This window comes from Gobio gobio, assembly GCF_949357685.1.
Source record: "Gobio gobio genome assembly, chromosome: 22".
Taxonomy (NCBI): domain Eukaryota; kingdom Metazoa; phylum Chordata; class Actinopteri; order Cypriniformes; family Gobionidae; genus Gobio; species Gobio gobio.
This window is the reverse complement of record NC_137118.1, coordinates 16818868-16836503: the sequence shown is the minus strand read 5'-3', so window position 1 is coordinate 16836503 and position 17636 is coordinate 16818868. Positions and strand designations below refer to the sequence as shown.

The 17636-nt window shown below is 38.8% G+C and overlaps 1 protein-coding gene across 1 annotated transcript; it reads right to left on the bottom strand.

Annotated features, from left to right (window-relative positions):
• Window positions 1–349: 349 nt before the first annotated feature.
• On the bottom strand, window positions 350–17196 carry rab36 (RAB36, member RAS oncogene family). The gene is made up of 11 exons (XM_079804206.1): window positions 17125–17196; window positions 16583–16669; window positions 12037–12128; window positions 2355–2429; window positions 2170–2271; window positions 2008–2072; window positions 1872–1923; window positions 1713–1794; window positions 1072–1162; window positions 839–955; window positions 350–748 (listed from the first exon to the last, which is right to left on the bottom strand). Exons 2-11 carry the CDS (start codon window positions 16634–16636, stop codon window positions 693–695), a joined length of 786 nt encoding a protein of 261 aa, XP_079660332.1. The 5' UTR covers window positions 16637–16669; window positions 17125–17196; the 3' UTR covers window positions 350–692.
• Between the last annotated feature and the right edge of the window lie 440 nt (window positions 17197–17636).

Here is a 17636-nt window from a genome sequence, read left to right as displayed (position 1 = left end):
CACTTTAAACTGATTTTCATGCAATGAAAATGACTCCCTTCACCCAACCCCATCCCTAAACCGTACCCACAATATGATGTGGGCAAATCAGGTAACGCAGTGGAAAACGCCCCTCTGTTTATGGCCTCGCCCACTGGTCTTGTAACTCAGGGGTCACCAGTGTGTGGCGTTTCGAATGCTTTGAAACAGTGATTTCATTTTGCGAAACAATTCGTTCAATTGATACATTGTCAACCTATGCTGCTTTACTGATAAACAACATGTTTCCTTCTAATACTGCTGAATATGTAGATTTCTCAAGTTTGGGTAATCTAAAGACAAATAATAATTAATTTCATAAGCTGTGTTCAATTATAATGTATGTTTATTTTGCCTGCCAAAGGAAAATAAAAAAGTACAAAAGGTTGCAATATAACACAATATATTAATTAAATGGCAGTTTATCGAGCAGTACAAAATACTGACGTTAATACTACAGTATAAATGAAATGTTTGAATTTATATTGGATATGAGTCCCTTATGCGTGTTCTGACAAGGTGGTCCCTCTCAGAGAGTAACTTTAGTGATGCACCAACTCAGGAGTTGGTTATGTCAGGGAAAAACACTTCTTTTTCAACTATGTAACATTTTTTCAATATTTATTCTGTTCTGTAATACAAATTGGTTCTTTTTCTTCTTGACCCATCCAGGATCAACAACAGGACTTCTTCTTCGGCTTTTCTTGTGCCTCTTCCAGAGCTTTATCATCTGAAATAATAAAGCCACATCATCTTACACCTCACAACATTTACATAAGTGAACATCTCTGTTTTATGATTTTAGAGTGGAATCTCTTACTGAGAATACTTCCATCTCCGATCTGAGCGGTGCTGGTTTCTGTCTCCAGGTCCTTCAGAATTGAATCTTCAAAGGCCAGAGCTGCCACGCGAAAGAAAAACTCCTGGACGTTCTCCCCTTGAAACCAATAGTAGTAACAGTTACATGTAGTAACCGTCTTATAATCCTTATAATGGACAATGGACTAGATGAAGTATATGCATTATGCATATTCTTATCCTTTTAGAATGTACCTGTTTTTGAGGACACCGACCAGAACTCAGCGTTCATTTCTGCTGCAATATTTATGGCATCCCTCTCTGTTCTCTCGCACTCTTCTGCAGACTTCAAATAAAGATAGTTTTGTGGTCTAGTACAATAGGTTTTAATGCTTGAATGTTTAAAAAACAAATTTTTCACATATTGTACACTCTGCCCAGTCTGTCAGTAACTCTCTTTAGTTCCTGTCTCTATGAAGACCCTCCTTCTGAAAAGCTCACTGTGCTCTGACTGGTCGCTGGAACAGTGTGTTGTGATTGGTCAACCACTTTAAGGTTGTTTCTGAAATGTCATGCCCCTTACCATAACCTTGAGTTTCAACACACAACTAACTAACTCAACCAGGCTTCGGCCCTTTATTTTGCATATGCCTTGGACGAGAATTAATGTGTTTGTTCCTGGAAGAAAACTCACTTACAATCAAGTGTTTCAGGGAGTTTAGAAACAGTGAGCACTAATATAGGGAATAACTTTGTGCTTTGTAACTTTTCAGACCTGTTTCCTGCTCAAAAGAGCAACATTACTCACTAAATGTAGGACCCCTTTAGTAATAGATTTTACATGTTGTATGTGTACATATGCAATTATGCATGCTTGTGTGTGGGACTATTCTCACCAGGAGGTCTCTTTTTGTGCCAACCAAGAAAACAAAACAGGAATTTGGTTCATTTTCTCTCAGTGCCTCCGATAACCACTGTCTGAGAAACAAACAAACAAAAAATATGTAAATAAATAAAATAATAAAAACGGACATTTTCATCTCCAAATGACTTACTGTGTGTTTTCCAAGCTTTTGATATCAGCCATGTCGAAGACAGTAATAATAACTTTTAGAGTAGAAACAGAAAAAAATTATATTAAAGTTTAAACATACTCTTATTTAGAGAATTAAATGAGAATCTACATTTTACCTTGAGCTCCTCTGTAATATGCTGATGCAATGCATTTGAACTTTTCTTGGCCAGCAGTGTCCCATCTACAAAATTTGTAATGGGTAAAAACGAATATAAAACACATGAAAATTTCAAACGAACAGTTTGTTATATATATCATTCAGAAAAAAACCTTCTCACATCTGAAGAGAATAGGGCAGCCCAGACAGCTCAAATCTCTCGATCTCAAAGTCAACACCTATAGTAGCCTTGTAGTCTCTCTCAAACACATCCTTACAGAACCTATGATATACAAGAACATAATGGACCTTAATGTCAATGAAAAATACAACATGTACCCTTTTAAGTAAACCTGTTCACTCTACCTGTTTATTAAGCAGGTCTTTCCCACATTCAGATCTCCAACCACTACTGCTTTTGACATCTTAAGCCTGTCATACCTGGAAGATAATATAAAACAAATTATTATATTGTTTAAGTAATAAATGTACGAATATATACAGTATATATCATGCGACGCTGGTGAAGACTGTTGTAATGGCTACTGAAAATTCAGCTTTGCCATCACATTGTTACATGTAGCCTGTGTTCTGTGTTCCCCCTTCATTGTGTTTTTGATTCTGTCTCTGTGACCTAGGCTGAATCCGAAATCATCCTCTAAACCCTCATTCACTATTCCCTATGTTAGTCCACTAATACAGTTCACTTGAAGGAGTGAATACAAACGGGTGCGTGAAGTCGGACAGCTGTTGTGTGTACATCGGCTGTACACTCGTGCAATGTGCGATTGAATGAGTGCACTCAATAACGTCCACTATGGTTTCCGACACCACTACAAAAGGCTGTCCCTTCAAATTATGCCCTATTTGAGGGTATAGGGGGCGATTTCGGATTCAGCCTCAGGCCATGTCCACACTAATACGTTTTCGTTTGAAAACATATATTTTTCTCTCCGTTTTGGCCTTCCGTCCACACTGAGACGGAATTTATTGAAAACACAAAGCGGATAAATTTGAAAACGGCATCTTCGCGTTGTTATGTGGACTGTGAAAACGGAGGTATTTGAAAACAATGACGCATGTTTAGTCATGTGACGCAAACCGCTATATTGTGCCTATTATATGCTATGTATAAAATATGTTACTTCACACACTCTTCATATCACAGTCCTGCAAAGATGACAAAATTTACTCGCAATTGCTGTCCTGTGGCAAAACATGACAGCAGTTGCGTTTTAGACCAAACATATAATGGTGAGTGAGAGTGACCTGGATGTGTGAAAGTGAAAGGTGAGATATGTTGCTTAATAAAATGATCCTGCCAGAAGACTTGTGTGATAACTTGATAATGTCTTGTTCTGTCTGTCATCTCGGTGAGCTTTTATGAGGTTTAACGCATGCACAGTAAGATGAATTTAGCATTTTTCGACGTTTCAGTGTGGACAAGAAACTTTTTGAAAATGCTAGTGTGGACAGAGAGCGTTTTAAAATGAAAACGCCGTTTTCAAATGTATCCGGATTAATGTAGATGTAGCCTCAGTTTTTCCAAGTATGTTTAATTAGTTATGCCATTCACATGTGCCTTGTCAATTATCTAATTTGTTCTCTTTGTTTGGAGACTTTAGGCCCGATTTTGACTCGCCGACAGGTTTTGCGAAATCGCAGACAAATGCCTGAAATCATAGGCAAATCGGTGCTCGTTCACACGAGAGACAATCACGCAGTGTGAATTATCAAAGTCGTGATCTGAGAGAATCGCAGATGAGTCGATATTTGAGATATTTGACATGCTTTATATTTGAAATGTGTTCTGACTAAAAATTACATCGCCAATGACTTATGCCGAGTTCAAACTACACGGTTTTCAAACTCGTCAGATCACTATTCTTTTCAGACTGCACGACTATGTAGTGGACAGCACATTCCAGGGCCCAGTTTATGGCCGGGCCACTCTCTGTCCATAACAGTGGACAAAGGTTTGCTACATTTTGATTGGATCTTGATAGACTGAGACAAACAAACTGTCCAACGCCATCAGATAAGATGCTATGACAACATCCAGACACCTCTTAGAGGCCAAAAAGACCAGGGGCCTCATTTATAAACGTTGCGTACGCACAAAAGAAGGCGTACGCCGCTCTCTACGCAATAATTGGTATTTATAAAAAGCAAACTTGACGGGAAAATGTGCGGTCCTTCACGCAAGCTCTGACCCAGGCGTACGCACAAAAACGGATGAAATGAGAAATGGCGACACCGTCGGCAGATGGAAGAAACACGTGAAAGTGTGTGAAACTGTAGACCGTTGTGTAAAAGAAATGGCAATAGGCTATGTCTCTCATAAATAACTTGAAGACTTCACAAAACAAGTATTACAATTAACAGCCTACACGAACACCCGTTTGATCGATCTGCAGTGTAAAACAAACAAAATCAAACGAAAATTACAACAGAAATGCAAAAAAAAAAAAAGTGAAATATGTTCTGCAAAAATATTGACATGTTATGCAATTCATCCTCATATATAATATGGTAAACAGAACGAAATAATGTACAAAACTGATATTCTCGTCAATGTGTCCGTCTGGCGGAGCAGATATAGATGCAATTAGATAGACAGATAGATAGATAATTAGGGAGATAGATAAATAGATAGATAGATGTATTAATGGTCCACTGGGGAAAGTTGTTTTCATAGTAAAAAATTCTTCATCAGCTACGGAATCATGGTATTCATGCAAATGCCTTTAGTTTGTTTTATTTTCGATAAAATAACTGACGTATGTCTCAACCACTCAGAAAGCTGCAAGAAATTACATTTGCACTGAACTATTTCCCATTTACACGTAGATAATAGGGATAGGGATTAATAGGGATTCCCCAATAATTGCCGCCAGTCTCTCATCAAGAGGGGTCCGCTCCGGTGTCCCGTCTCCCCCACCCGTGGCAGACACACTCTGGCGATGCAGCGCTAGACGCTTTGTTGCCTCGACTTTGATGTCCGACCATTTCTTTTTTTTTCGGCCACGGTCCGAGGTTGTGAGGCTACAGCATTTACGGCGTCTGCAACCTTTTGCACTTCAAGTGCCTTTTTGGCATTAGTAATGGCCACACTGTGCCTTCCAAAAAATATTTTTCTCCTCTTTTCCACCTCGCCAACGATAATTTCTACTTCACATTGAGTGAAGTTACGTTTTTTTGATTTCCTCTCTGTATTTGCCATGATTTCGCAATCGATGAATATTAATTTGTGGGCGTTTCACGGACTATTTATGGGCAACTATGGGCGTGACATGAAGCCGCAAAAGCTGCGCTACATTTAGAATTGATTGTGATTTATTAAGGGAAAACTGCGTAGGATGTGCGTGCGCACGGTTTTATAAATCCGAATATTTCTGTGCGTACGCACGTCCTATATTTCATCCGTACGCCACTTCTGACGCAAATCCTACGCAAAGTTTTATAAATGAGGCCCCAGCTCTTGTACCAAGCCCAGGAAGGACAAGACATCTCATTGGCCCAAATGCAGTACCTGCCCTTCACCCCCATCTCTAGTGTCCTGGGGCCTCATTTATAAAACTTTGCGTAGGATTTGCGTCAGAATTGGCGTACGGATGAAACATAGGACGTGCGTACGCACAGAAATATTCGGATTTATAAAACCGTGCGCACGCACATCCTACGCAGTTTTCCCTTAATAAATCACAATCAATTCTAAATGTAGCGCAGCTTTTGCGGCTTCATGTCACGCCCATAGTTGCCCATAAATAGTCCGTGAAACGCCCACAAGTTAATATTCATAGGTTGCGAAATCATGGCAAACACAGAGAAGAAATAAAAAAAAAAACGTAACTTCACTCAATGTGAGGTAGAAGTTATCGTTGGCGAGGTTGAAAAGAGAAGAAAAGTGTTGTTTGGAGGGCACAGTGTGGGCATTACTAATGCCAAAAAGACACTTGAGTGGCAAAAGGTTGCAGACGCCGTAAATGCTGTAGCCTCACAACCTCGGACTATCGCCGAAATAAAAAAGAAATGATCGGACATCAAAGTCGAGGCAAAAAAGCGTCTAGTGCTCCATCGCCAGAGTGTGTCCTCTTGCTGTCTGAAGATGCGTTCACTCCGAATCCTTCCATTCGCCACATCTTCTAGAGCACAAGATCAGCCATTGTGCGTCTTTTACGCATTGTGATGGGGCATTTTATTTCCATCCATTTAATTGAATCTGACAAGCTACAGATGTCGGTTATAATCTACGTGGAAATGGGAAATAGTTCCGTGCAAATGTAATGTCTTGCAGCTTTCTGAATGGTTGTGACATAGCCTACGTCATTTTATCAAAAATAAAACTAAAGGCATATGCATGAATACCATGAACGTAGCTGATGAAGAAATTTTACTATGAAAACAACTTTCCCCAGTGGACAATTAATACATCTATCTATTTATCTATATATCTCCCTAATTATCTATCTATCTGTCTAATTGCATCTATCTGCTCCGCCAGACGGACACTTGACGAGAATATCAGTTTTGTACATTAGCTATTTCGTTGTTTACCATATTTATGAGGATGAATTGCAATGCATAACATGCCAATATTATTGCAGAACATATTTCACTTTTCTTTTTGCAAATATGTGTTAATTTGCATTTATGTTGTAATTTTCGGTTGATTTTGTTTGTTTTACACTGCAGATCGATCAAATGGGTGTTCGTGTAGGCTGTTCATTGTAAGACTTACTTTGTGAAGTCTTAATGTTATTTATGAGAGGCATAGCCATTTCTTTTACACAACGGTCTACAGTTTCACACACTTTCACGTGTTTCTTCCATCTGCCGACGGTGTCGCCATTTCTCATTTCACCCGTTTTTGTGCGTACGCCTGGGTCAGAGCTTGCGTGAAAGACCGCACATTTTTCCGTCAAGTTTGCTTTTTATAAATACCAATTATTGCGTTGAGAGCGGCGTACGCCTTCTTTTGTGCGTACGCAACGTTTATAAATGAGGCCCCTGGTCTATGACTGCCATACAAATTCCACAGGACCTTAGCAGTACTGGGTGAAACAAATACCACAATGATTCATCTAAATCCATTCATAACTATGTTTGGAAACCTTAAGACTGATGCAAACTACACACATCCATTTCATACTTATTCAGAGAAATAAGTATTCTCAGTATCAGCTATTTGTAATGCAACATCTTACACAGAATCAGCTGTTAATGAACAAATGAATGAACAGTTCAATCTTTTCCCATCATGTTTGGTTTCTATTTTTTTAGAATATTGCCACGGATATTCTGATGGTGATTTGGAAAGTGAGAAATGCATTGGTAAACTTTAAAGACACTTTAAAGACTTCTAACTGTGTACAGTATGCAAATGAGTTCCACAGGAGAAAGGAGGGTGAGTCTCACTGTGGACCCCCTCTGATGCCAGCAGCCAATTGCAACACTGGAATGGAGAAGCGCCAAATTGCAATCTCCTCCTATTCGGAAAAGGATAAAGGTACCCTTTCAACAGACACACCTTGTTCTGAATTTCTCCTTGAGAGAGATTGTGACAGAGCAACAAGTTCTGAATTTCTCCTTGAGAGAGATTGTGACAGAGCAACAAGTTCTGAATTTCTCCTTGAGAGAGATTGTGACAGAGCAACAGGTTCTGAGTCTCACCAGCAAGGATGAGACTGTAACAGAGCAACCAAGTTCTGAGTCTCTGGTTCATCCAGAGAGACAACAAAAGATCCAAGGATCTGAGTCTACAGCCTGTGAGGCAGCAACAGATACGACCACGTTCTGAGCCTCCAGCCTGTGAGGAAAGAGACATTAACAACCACTACGTTCAGAGTTTTAGTCCAGCGAGACTACAGCACGTCCCGAGTCTCCATGCCAGAGAGACCAAAGCGGATTGACCAAGTCCTGAGTGTCTGACCCAAAGAGTCAGAAGACACACAGAGACATTTGCAACAAGGTTAAGCTCAGGAGAGCAAACCTTCACTTCAAGGTTCCTTCGTTTGCATGTTCCAGATTAAGGACCTTCTGCACCTACTTCAGGGCCTCATCTGCGTGTTCCAGATTTTAGGACCCTTTGGTGCTCCAGGAGATCAGCATCCCACAGATCTTCGTGTTCAAGACTGTTGAAACGGATTCCAGCTCCTTTCCCACTGCATTGTCACCCAGTACAACCAGTGGAAGAAGTCACCTCCATCGGACTACTTAGTGGAACGTAAATATCACTTAACCAAACCTCTTTCCAGAAACCTTGGCATTGTTGTATATTATCAGTATATGATTTTCTAATTTACATTAGAGGTAATTTAACTATTGCTAGTTAATAACAAATAATCTTCCGTTATTTGTTTGATGCATAATAAGGTTCTTCACCTTAGTTTCAGAGAAACAACAGTTTATCTTTCCATAAGATAACGCAACTCTTCCATAGCCACACTCAACTTAATCACATGTATTTTATGTATCTTATGCACTTTATTCCTTTATCATTCATTGTATTCATTTAGTAGTTGTGTTAGCTATTCTTGTTTATCTTTTGTTAATAAAATCTATTTTATTACAATTGTGTCTTACTTGTGCTGATAATACAGAAAAGGCTCTACAAGTTAGAAATCTCACCAATCTTTCAGATAAATCAGCTGACCAACTCTCCCCACTTTACATTCAATCTAAAATGATTGAACAGCCTCCTGTTTGGAGTTTTCTCATAGAGCCAAGATAAAAGGCCTTGACTAGTGTCCCAAACTAAGAGAGGGGGAAGGTGGTCATCTGATGTACTCATAACCACACCTTAAGTGACGTGTAATCCAAAAATCACAACGTCAGCGGTGACGTGAGTACCAATAACTACCTTACTTAACGTCCTTGGATGGACGAAAGTAAAATCACTACATAATTGGCGTCCCTTGTTTGGGCCCAAAAGTGAAATTATTACAACTATCTGGGGTAGTATTCAGTTGCTTATGTGTTCACACTGCACGATGGATCGGCGATTGGTGGTTTCACAGTGCATGACTGTACAATGGGAAGAATCGGTGACAGTTAAAAATATAGACTGCAGAAAGCTTGCGATCCAAATTGTTTGTACGCTGATTTGCAGCGAAAATGAAAAAAACATTATGTAGAAAATGGTTGGGGAGACTCTGGAAAATCCTGCTGTGTGAAATGTGTTTTGACTGAAAATTACATCTGCGATGACCTACAGCCAATGAGAGAGCAAGATACAAGGCAGCAGGAAGTTCGGGGAGGAGTTATAGACCAAAATATCAGTATTTTAGTAGATCTATTTACACTTATATCAAACAGAAACAAATCACAAACATTTGCTTGACCAGCCGCAACAGCAGCACCGTGCAAAATAATGTATTTACCTCCAACACTCTTTGCAGAACACTATCCTTTATCCCCACATCTCCCCAACCATTTCCTCCTCCATACTCTTTTTTTCCTATTCTCCTTTTCGCTGCAAATCAGCACACAGACAATTTGGATCGCAAGCTTTCTGCAGTCTATATTTTTAATAACAATTCCAGTCTCGTGCGAGAGCTCCAGTCTGATGCACGCGTGATCTCGCGTTGTTTCCTTGTCACTTCTCACGTGTGCTTGGTTGTGAAATGTAGTTTGTGGACGAGACAGATTTGTCGGCGATTCTTCCTCTTGTACAGTCATGTACTGTGAAACCACCTGTCGCCGATTCATCGTGCAGTGTGAACACAGCAGCAACTGAATGCTATCACAGATGGTCATGCAGTGTGAAAAGAGCAGTAATCCAACCAGTTTGAAAATCGTGCAGTCTGAACTCGGCATTACAGGGTTTTTCCTGCATTGAAATTTTTTTGGCGGCCGCCAAAACAAATTTTTGTCCCGCCAAAGCCTAATTTGATGAGTTATTGTGATTTATGAATGATGTGGAATAGATGCTGCGCTTGTGACTGAGTGACAGAGAGAACGATCAGAGAGCTCCTCCCCGGCGCACTCTCTGGGTCTTCAAAATAATCACTGTGTTAGCTTTCTCATATTTCACATATTAATCCAAATCAAAAGGTCGGAAGACCGAAACCATGTTACACGTGGAACATTCAGACAATTTTTTCCTTGAATTAGCGCTGGGTGTGAATTGCGCTCAAAAAACGTCGACTCTTCTCTGACCAGCTGACATAAACCATACTTTCAATAAACGGGAAACAAATTATTTTCAGTTATTAAGTGTTTTCTGTGTGTTGACATCTTCCGCGATGTTCTAAGAGACGGTATTCACACACAACGCTGTCCGATTCGTGACCTAATGACTCCTTTGAACCGAATAATTTTAACGTCTGGTTAAAACAGTGTTTCCCAACCGGGGTGCCGTCTGACAAGAGAAGGGGTGCCGTGTAAAAGTCCTTCAAATAATTCTCTCTTTGTAAACTTTGTTCAATGCATGCGAGTGCTGCCGTATGTTTGAATATGACCAGTCATTTCAGCCGTCATCACCCGGGTGTAGTGCCAGAAGACGCGAATGAGAAGCCGCGCGCTGTGGGAAAATGTCTCTGTGCACTCAACCGAAAGCGCACACACGTCTCACAGCGTGCAAATATTGAGTTCTCTTTCAAGTCTTGCTCTTGAACGGACAAACTCACACAAGTATGTCAACATATCCATCTTGATGAGTATTCTAGCAGACATAGTCTGAATATGCCTTAAGTAAACTTTATACAGTCAGAAAGGCGACGCATATCCATGCATTAGGTCTTAAAGGGGCAGTAGCCTTTACTGCTGTCTGTTTAATGTCAAACAACAAAAGACAAGGACATAACTCACTGCTCTTGATGGAAATGCTTTTGTAAGTTTAATAGGATTCATCTTTAATTTATACACTCAAATATGCAATGTTATTTTACATTTGATCAATTTCTGTACCTGAAAACTAAATGTTAGACATACCTGAAAAGCATAGTTTATTTTATTAGTATCTTGGCTCAATAGTATTTATTTGTGCTGCTGCTTGTATTTAAATTATTTGTTCTTATTAATTTCTTTATTTTTATTTGACAGTAGTCCTTTTTTCCCTGAACATAGCAAATACTGAACCGTACCGAAACCGTGATACAAACCGAACCATGAGCAATCTGTACCGTTACACCCCTAGCATAAAGTATGCAAACATTTTCAAAGGGTGCCATGACTGAAAAAAGGAAAACACTGGGTTAGAACAACTGATCTGTCCAACACTGAACTAACGAATCAGTTTATTAATTTACTCAGAACGCATCTGAAATGAGAACACAAGTGTGCTTACCCAATTTAGCAAGAGTGGATAGTAAGAATTATTTTTAATTATCAACAGCATTTTAGCTTATTTCTGTTGACAATGTGTAGTAAAACAAATAGCCTACAATCATTTAGACTGGAGGTGAAACCAGAACAAAGTTGTTATTAGCTAGCTGATGATATGATTATATACCAAAACAATTATCTGTAAATAGTGTAAAAAATGAGGAACAAAAGAAACAAACATCGATGTAAGAGATCATACATAATATGAGATCAAAATAAGATGATCAAAAGTACTAGCATTTTTTAACTGTATTGTCAGTATTGCACTCGCAGATCACGTGGGTAGGGTGTGTGTGTGTGTGTGAACCACCACCGAAGACCATTTTTGACCCAGGAAAAACCCTGCATTAGTCTATGTCCGTCTTCGTTAACGTAAGCGTGGTTGTTAATGTGTTTTGCTCCTGAGTTTAGCCTGTTTTTTTATTGTTTTAATTTGCTATTAAAACTGGTCTCCTTGAAGTCTTCCTCGTCGTGAGTTTTCTACTACACGTTACATGATAGACATGAATAAATTACATTTATGAATTAGATAGATAGATAGATAGATAGATAGATAGATAGATAGATAGATAGATAGATAGATAGATAGATAGATAGATAGATAGATAGATAGATAGATAGATAGATAGATAGATAGATAGATAGATAGATAGATAGATAGATAGATAGATAGATAGATAGATAGATAGATAGATAGATACATGCATGCGTACATACATACCCTTGCAGGCGGGCTGCCCGGTCTTGGCAAGCCGTCTTGGCTTTTGAATTCCAGTCATCCTTCATCTGTAGGCAGGCTTGTGGATTATAACACTACAGAATAATAGGACAGAATTAATAAATGCCAACCAACTCTTTGTGTCATAAATAACATAAAATACTACTAGATACTTTTGTGTTTATGAACAGTAGTTTTGTCCAGTCTGTTGAAACTGTGTCCGTTACTTTGAATTTTGGAATCATTCACAATAGACTCTTTTTCACAATGACGTTGTATATTTTATATTAAGTATTCTCATATTTCATGTCAAATTTCACATCCATTAATGTATGTGGTCTGAAAGGAAACCCAATACTATCCAGTTCGAGAATAAAGTTAAGCTTTATTTTGAAGCACTGCAAAGACCTTCTTTGTACCCTAAGTACAATTACTTAAATTCCTCCTTTTAATTTAAATATACATGTATGCCCTCTTCTTTATTTGTGAATTATTATTAATTATTTCAGGACTGATCATATTTTATGTTCTTGGAAGGGTCAGGATATTTATATAACTCTGATTGTGTTCATCAGAAAGAGGAAAGTCATATACACCTAAAATGGCTTGAGGGTGAGTAAATCATGGGGTCATTTAAATTTTAAAATGAACTAATCCTTCAAAATAAAAAAGAGACTGTGATGGCGAGTTGGAGACCTTATTCAGTTCCGCCAATGCTCACAAATTTGTTTTTATAACATTAAAAAGTCTTGTTTAAGTCCCTGTAAAGTTCAAATTAAATATGTGTTCTGAGTTTGTCACACCACAGACAAATGTGTTATTAACCACCCAGACAAATTTGAATCATAAAAAAATCCAGCAAGTAAATAAAATAGCTTATCAAAATCTTGAAAAAATAAGCGGCATTCTCTGCTCTCAAACGCTGAGGGCGTGTCCGTTGTTGGCGCAGAAACCACGCCCACTCGCGGGAAAGCTGCCGTAAGCGCACGACAACGGCGGCACTCACATACAGTTCACGACGGCACCAGATGTCGGCGGGACGAACGAATGCCAGCGCGAGAGATAATCGGTTCGGCCCCATTCTGCAGCGGATTATCAGTGAATCCCAGTACCCAGTTGAAAGTTTGTAAAACTAACCGGTGTAAAGTCACTGCAGAGGCAGGTGTTGATGGTGATCCTCAGCTCTCCATCAAGGTAGCACAAAATTAATCCACCGCTTATTGATATCATCGTTTTGTTTTGTAAGTTGTAGGTTGTAATAACTAACGGTAGTGACAGTAACTCGCGATCGAGCGGGCAAACTGATGTGAATGTGCTCTAGTTATGATCGTGTTGGGGGAGGGGCCATATACATAGTGGCTCCAGTGCGTCATCGAGCAACCGTTTTAGTCCCGCCCAAAAAATCCTGAACACAGCAATGATGAAAAAACTGTCGTCTACTCTAACTCCACAGTTCAGTCTTTGTAACGTGTTTCAACAATACATTTCTAACATTTATAATGTGTTATTTATAATGTGAGAAACAAATCTCACAATTGCCTTTACAGGGACTTTAAATATATTTATTATTTATTTATTATGTCATGTTTATCGGAATAAAACAGAAAAATTACAGACCCCTCTTTTTTGGCATTTAAAATTAATAAGCTCTTAATGTTGACATACGTACATACTTATGTACATACAGGCGCTTAATTAAGCAGTACATAAAGTATTGAATAAAAAGTCTTTCTGTTGCTACATGTAAATGTCTGAAACGTTTGTTTACTTAAAAATGCTGACAAATACATCTAACCAACTTCATCTGCAATAAAGACAGCAAACACACTCTGTAGAGTCACTACGGGAAGTAGAAAGTGTGCGACTTCAGTGCTCCATATTCAACTCCTCCCCCGACTTTAAGTGGCAAATCTTGCCAATCAATAAGTTCGTTTGAGATCTGCCGAACGCCTCACCTTGAATGTAGATGTAAGTAGACGACTGCAGTCATTCTCTAAAGGGGGTCGCACACCGGACGTGAATCTCAGCACCGTGCCACGTCTTTAAAATTCGAACACATTGTTTTCAATGAGTGTACGCACACCGGCGGCGACATTACATAACCTCGGTTCCCTGAGAAGAGGGAACGAGTATTGCGTTTGCTTGCCGTGCTTCGCTTGCTCAGGGAGTCGCTTCAGTCGATTAACCTGACGAACCTGGCGTGACAGGGTCTTTATACCGTTGGCTATGCAAATTCTGCTGCCCCCTGTGGCGGGAATATTAGAGGGACCTGATTGGTCCTTCCCGCCCAGCGGTCTCGCCATTCTTGCAGTTGCAGCAGCACAACCAATCAGCACGCAGCTGCTTCCTGCTGAGAGCTGTTCAGCTGCACTGCGTTTTACATGGTATTTTTAGGAAGAAAATTGCTTCAAAATCTCGAGGAAAGGAAATTCCCCATAGCGTTTAGCCAAATGCAATACGAGAGTACTCTCGAAAGGGAACGCGTTCTGTGTGATCGAGGCCTAATACAAACATCCTTTAGCAAAAATAGGTAAAACAACGATGTCGGACGATTTTGAAGTTGAAGATGGAGGTTTTTTTTGGTAAAGGGCGTTGTATTAGTCTTTGCACATTCTCTCGGGGCGGTACTTCTGCCTACGTCTAGCGTGACTTTTCCGACGTGATTACGCAATACGTGGCGCGTTGCAGAGCAGCGCAAGATAAGCAATTTAGGTTAAAAAGCATATAAATGTTTCATTTTTTAGGAAAATGACAGATCGTTTTGCTAGATAAGACTATATTCCTCGTCTGGGATCGCGCAGAGCCCTTGAAGCCATTCGAAGCCCTTTGAAACTGCATTGATTTGGACCTTCAACCCGTTGGTTGCCATCAAAGTCCATTATATGGAGAAAAATCCTGGAACGTTTTCTGCAAAAAACGTAATTTCTTTTCGACTGAAGAAAGAAAGACACGAACACCTTGAATGAGATGGGGGTGAGTAAAATATCAGGACATTTTCATTTTGAATTGAACTAATCCTTTAAACGGCTGGAATAAGGTATATGGTGAACACAAGCTCAAGATACTTTCACGTTTTTTCTACAACATAAAATACATCAGTATTACCCCACTCGTGATTATTTTAAGCTGTTACGTGTCTTGAAAAAGGCGGTTGCTAACAAGTGGCTAAATGGGACTACAGAGGGTGTCTGGGACATTAAACGTCATCACAGTCAGAGGCGGACAATAGTGAAGTATTTTTAATTTCCAAGTATATGTACTTTATTAGTGTTCTTTGGAAAAGTTTTACTTCACAACATTCCAAAACATAATATTTGAATTTTTACTGCACTACGTTTCATATTGAATATCATTTAATACTTATTTCCATTAAAAATGTAGTACTGTATACTTTTACTCAAGTAAAAGTAATTCAAAGTTTTACTTGAGTAAAAGTAAGAAAGTACATAATTTGTAATGTAATTAAGTATTAAAGTAAAAAAAAAAAAACTTTTATTTATGAAACGTAGTGCAGTAAAAAGTACGATATTATGCTTTTGAATGAAGTGAAGTAAAAGTTTTACAAAGAAAAACTGTGATAAAGTACATATACTTGAAATATGTACTTGAGTAGAACTCCCATAAATTTTGCTCCTACAAATGCATATGCAATAAGGGCAGCCACAAAAACAACTGTTCATGCCTTCTCATCGCAAATTTTTCACTGTGTGCCTTTACCAAATCCTGACAGTAGTTTTTTTAACGGCAAAAGAGGGTTTGCACTGCCGCAAACTGTTAGTAAATCTGTCCCAAAATCCGAAAGAGTTAGTGACATTGAAGTTGTGCAACTGGTATATTTTAGTTTATAGCCTACCTTTAGTACTTTTGCTGGTGACAGCATTTAGGCTTAAAAATTCATAAAAGTTTTGTTCATCTGGGAAAATTATCTTGATGGACAAAACGTGTAACTATCATAAACTTTTGTTGACCACAAAGCTTGTTTTATGCAATAATCCAAAATCCTATGGAAAAATCAGTGTGATGCTGATTGGCTTACAAGGTGACGTTGTACCTGCACACTATTTGTGGCAGATATATAAATATTGGGTATACTAAATTTGAGTGGCGCTAGTATTCCACTATGCTGACGGAAGTAAAAATACACCGCTTTAAGTCAAAACGGAGGTTGTGTGACGTTATATGAAAAGGGCCTATAAGGCCAGGAATGTGCATTAAGAAAGTAAATCCGCAACATTTGCCCTTAATATGACCACACTGCTGAGAAAACTAGTACACAGCTGTGGGAAGCTTTTTTATTTCGCAGAATTGGCTGCAGTCCTGTGATCCTGATGGATTCATCTGCTGTGAGGCTCCTTTATATGGATGTCACACTTTCTCAATAAACTAATCAGGTGTGCTCACTGCAGTTTACAAAACGTGTACTGAATTTCCCATAGTACGACTTGCAAAATGAATCAGACTGGATGATTTAACCTGTTCAAATACTGAATGATCTCTTCAATTAAAGTACCTGTAAATATTTAACATAATGTGACTCTAGACAGTGTACCTTTGGAAATGTAGATATGATCCTGTCTCTGCTGACAGGAGGGCTGAAATGCATTGTCTTGTCAGCAGGTTGTCTGGGGAAACTCGCCTGTGAAAGACACACTGTCAGCACAATCAGATCAGACCCACTGTGTGTGTTTACTCTATACATTTACATCAACCTGAATGACTTTATATACCATACTTTATACAATAAGTGTATACTATATATAGTATTATATCAAGCAAAGTCATCATTTTAATAACTAATACACTGCAACGTGCAGAAATGCTGTAGATGTATTTTAGTGTAGTTCTTCCTCATACAGAAGACTGTGGTTATGGTGTTTATGGTTAAATTTGTTAAGTGAATTCCTCTATAAACACTAACTTAAATTAGCAGAGCTGCATTTGTTGTACGAGAATGGCAACACAACATAGCGCTGTAACGTCGCAGTTCATATTTTGTCTATAAAGAAATCATTGAAATGCACCGCTAATCTCGATTTAGCACATTAATATGTGCTAAACCTGTATAAAATGAATAGGTTGTCGTGTACTCACATATATTCCTGCAGCGCAGTCTAATTCCTGCCGACTCTCCGCATCAAATCCTCAAGTCATCGCCATGGCAACCACTAGCCGGAACCCACAGTCACGTGGTTCAGTAGATACGCCGCATGATGGCAACATGCGTTAAACCAGGAAATATTTAATGGATATACTTGGAGAAAAAAGAAAAAAAAAAACAATAGACAAACTAAAAAGCATTTATGGCCACTCACGCTAACTCACCCGTTCAATTTTTTTTAAATCAACTGATATGCATTCAAAATACGCTAACAACAACCACTAAAATAAAACTTGTTTGTGTGTGGGCGTCACATATCACGCGATGCGAAAACTTGAAGGGATTGTTCGGCCCAAAATTAGAATTGTCATCGTTTACTCATCCTCAATTTCTTTCTTCTGTTGAACATAAATATATTTTGAAGAATATATGGAAACAGCTGTGGGTCCCATTGATATATATATATATATATATATATATATATATATATATATATATATATATA

Coding starts and splice junctions, on each gene's coding strand:
- rab36 (XM_079804206.1), bottom strand. CDS start 16,636: ATGCATTTCAGCCCTCCTGTCAGCAGAGACAGGATCATATCTACATTT. Junction 1,924..2,007: donor ATATTACAGAGGAGCTCAAG/GTAAAATGTAGA, acceptor CTACTCTAAAAG/TTATTATTACTGTCTTCGAC. Junction 749..838: donor CGGAGATGGAAGTATTCTCA/GTAAGAGATTCC, acceptor TTATTATTTCAG/ATGATAAAGCTCTGGAAGAG.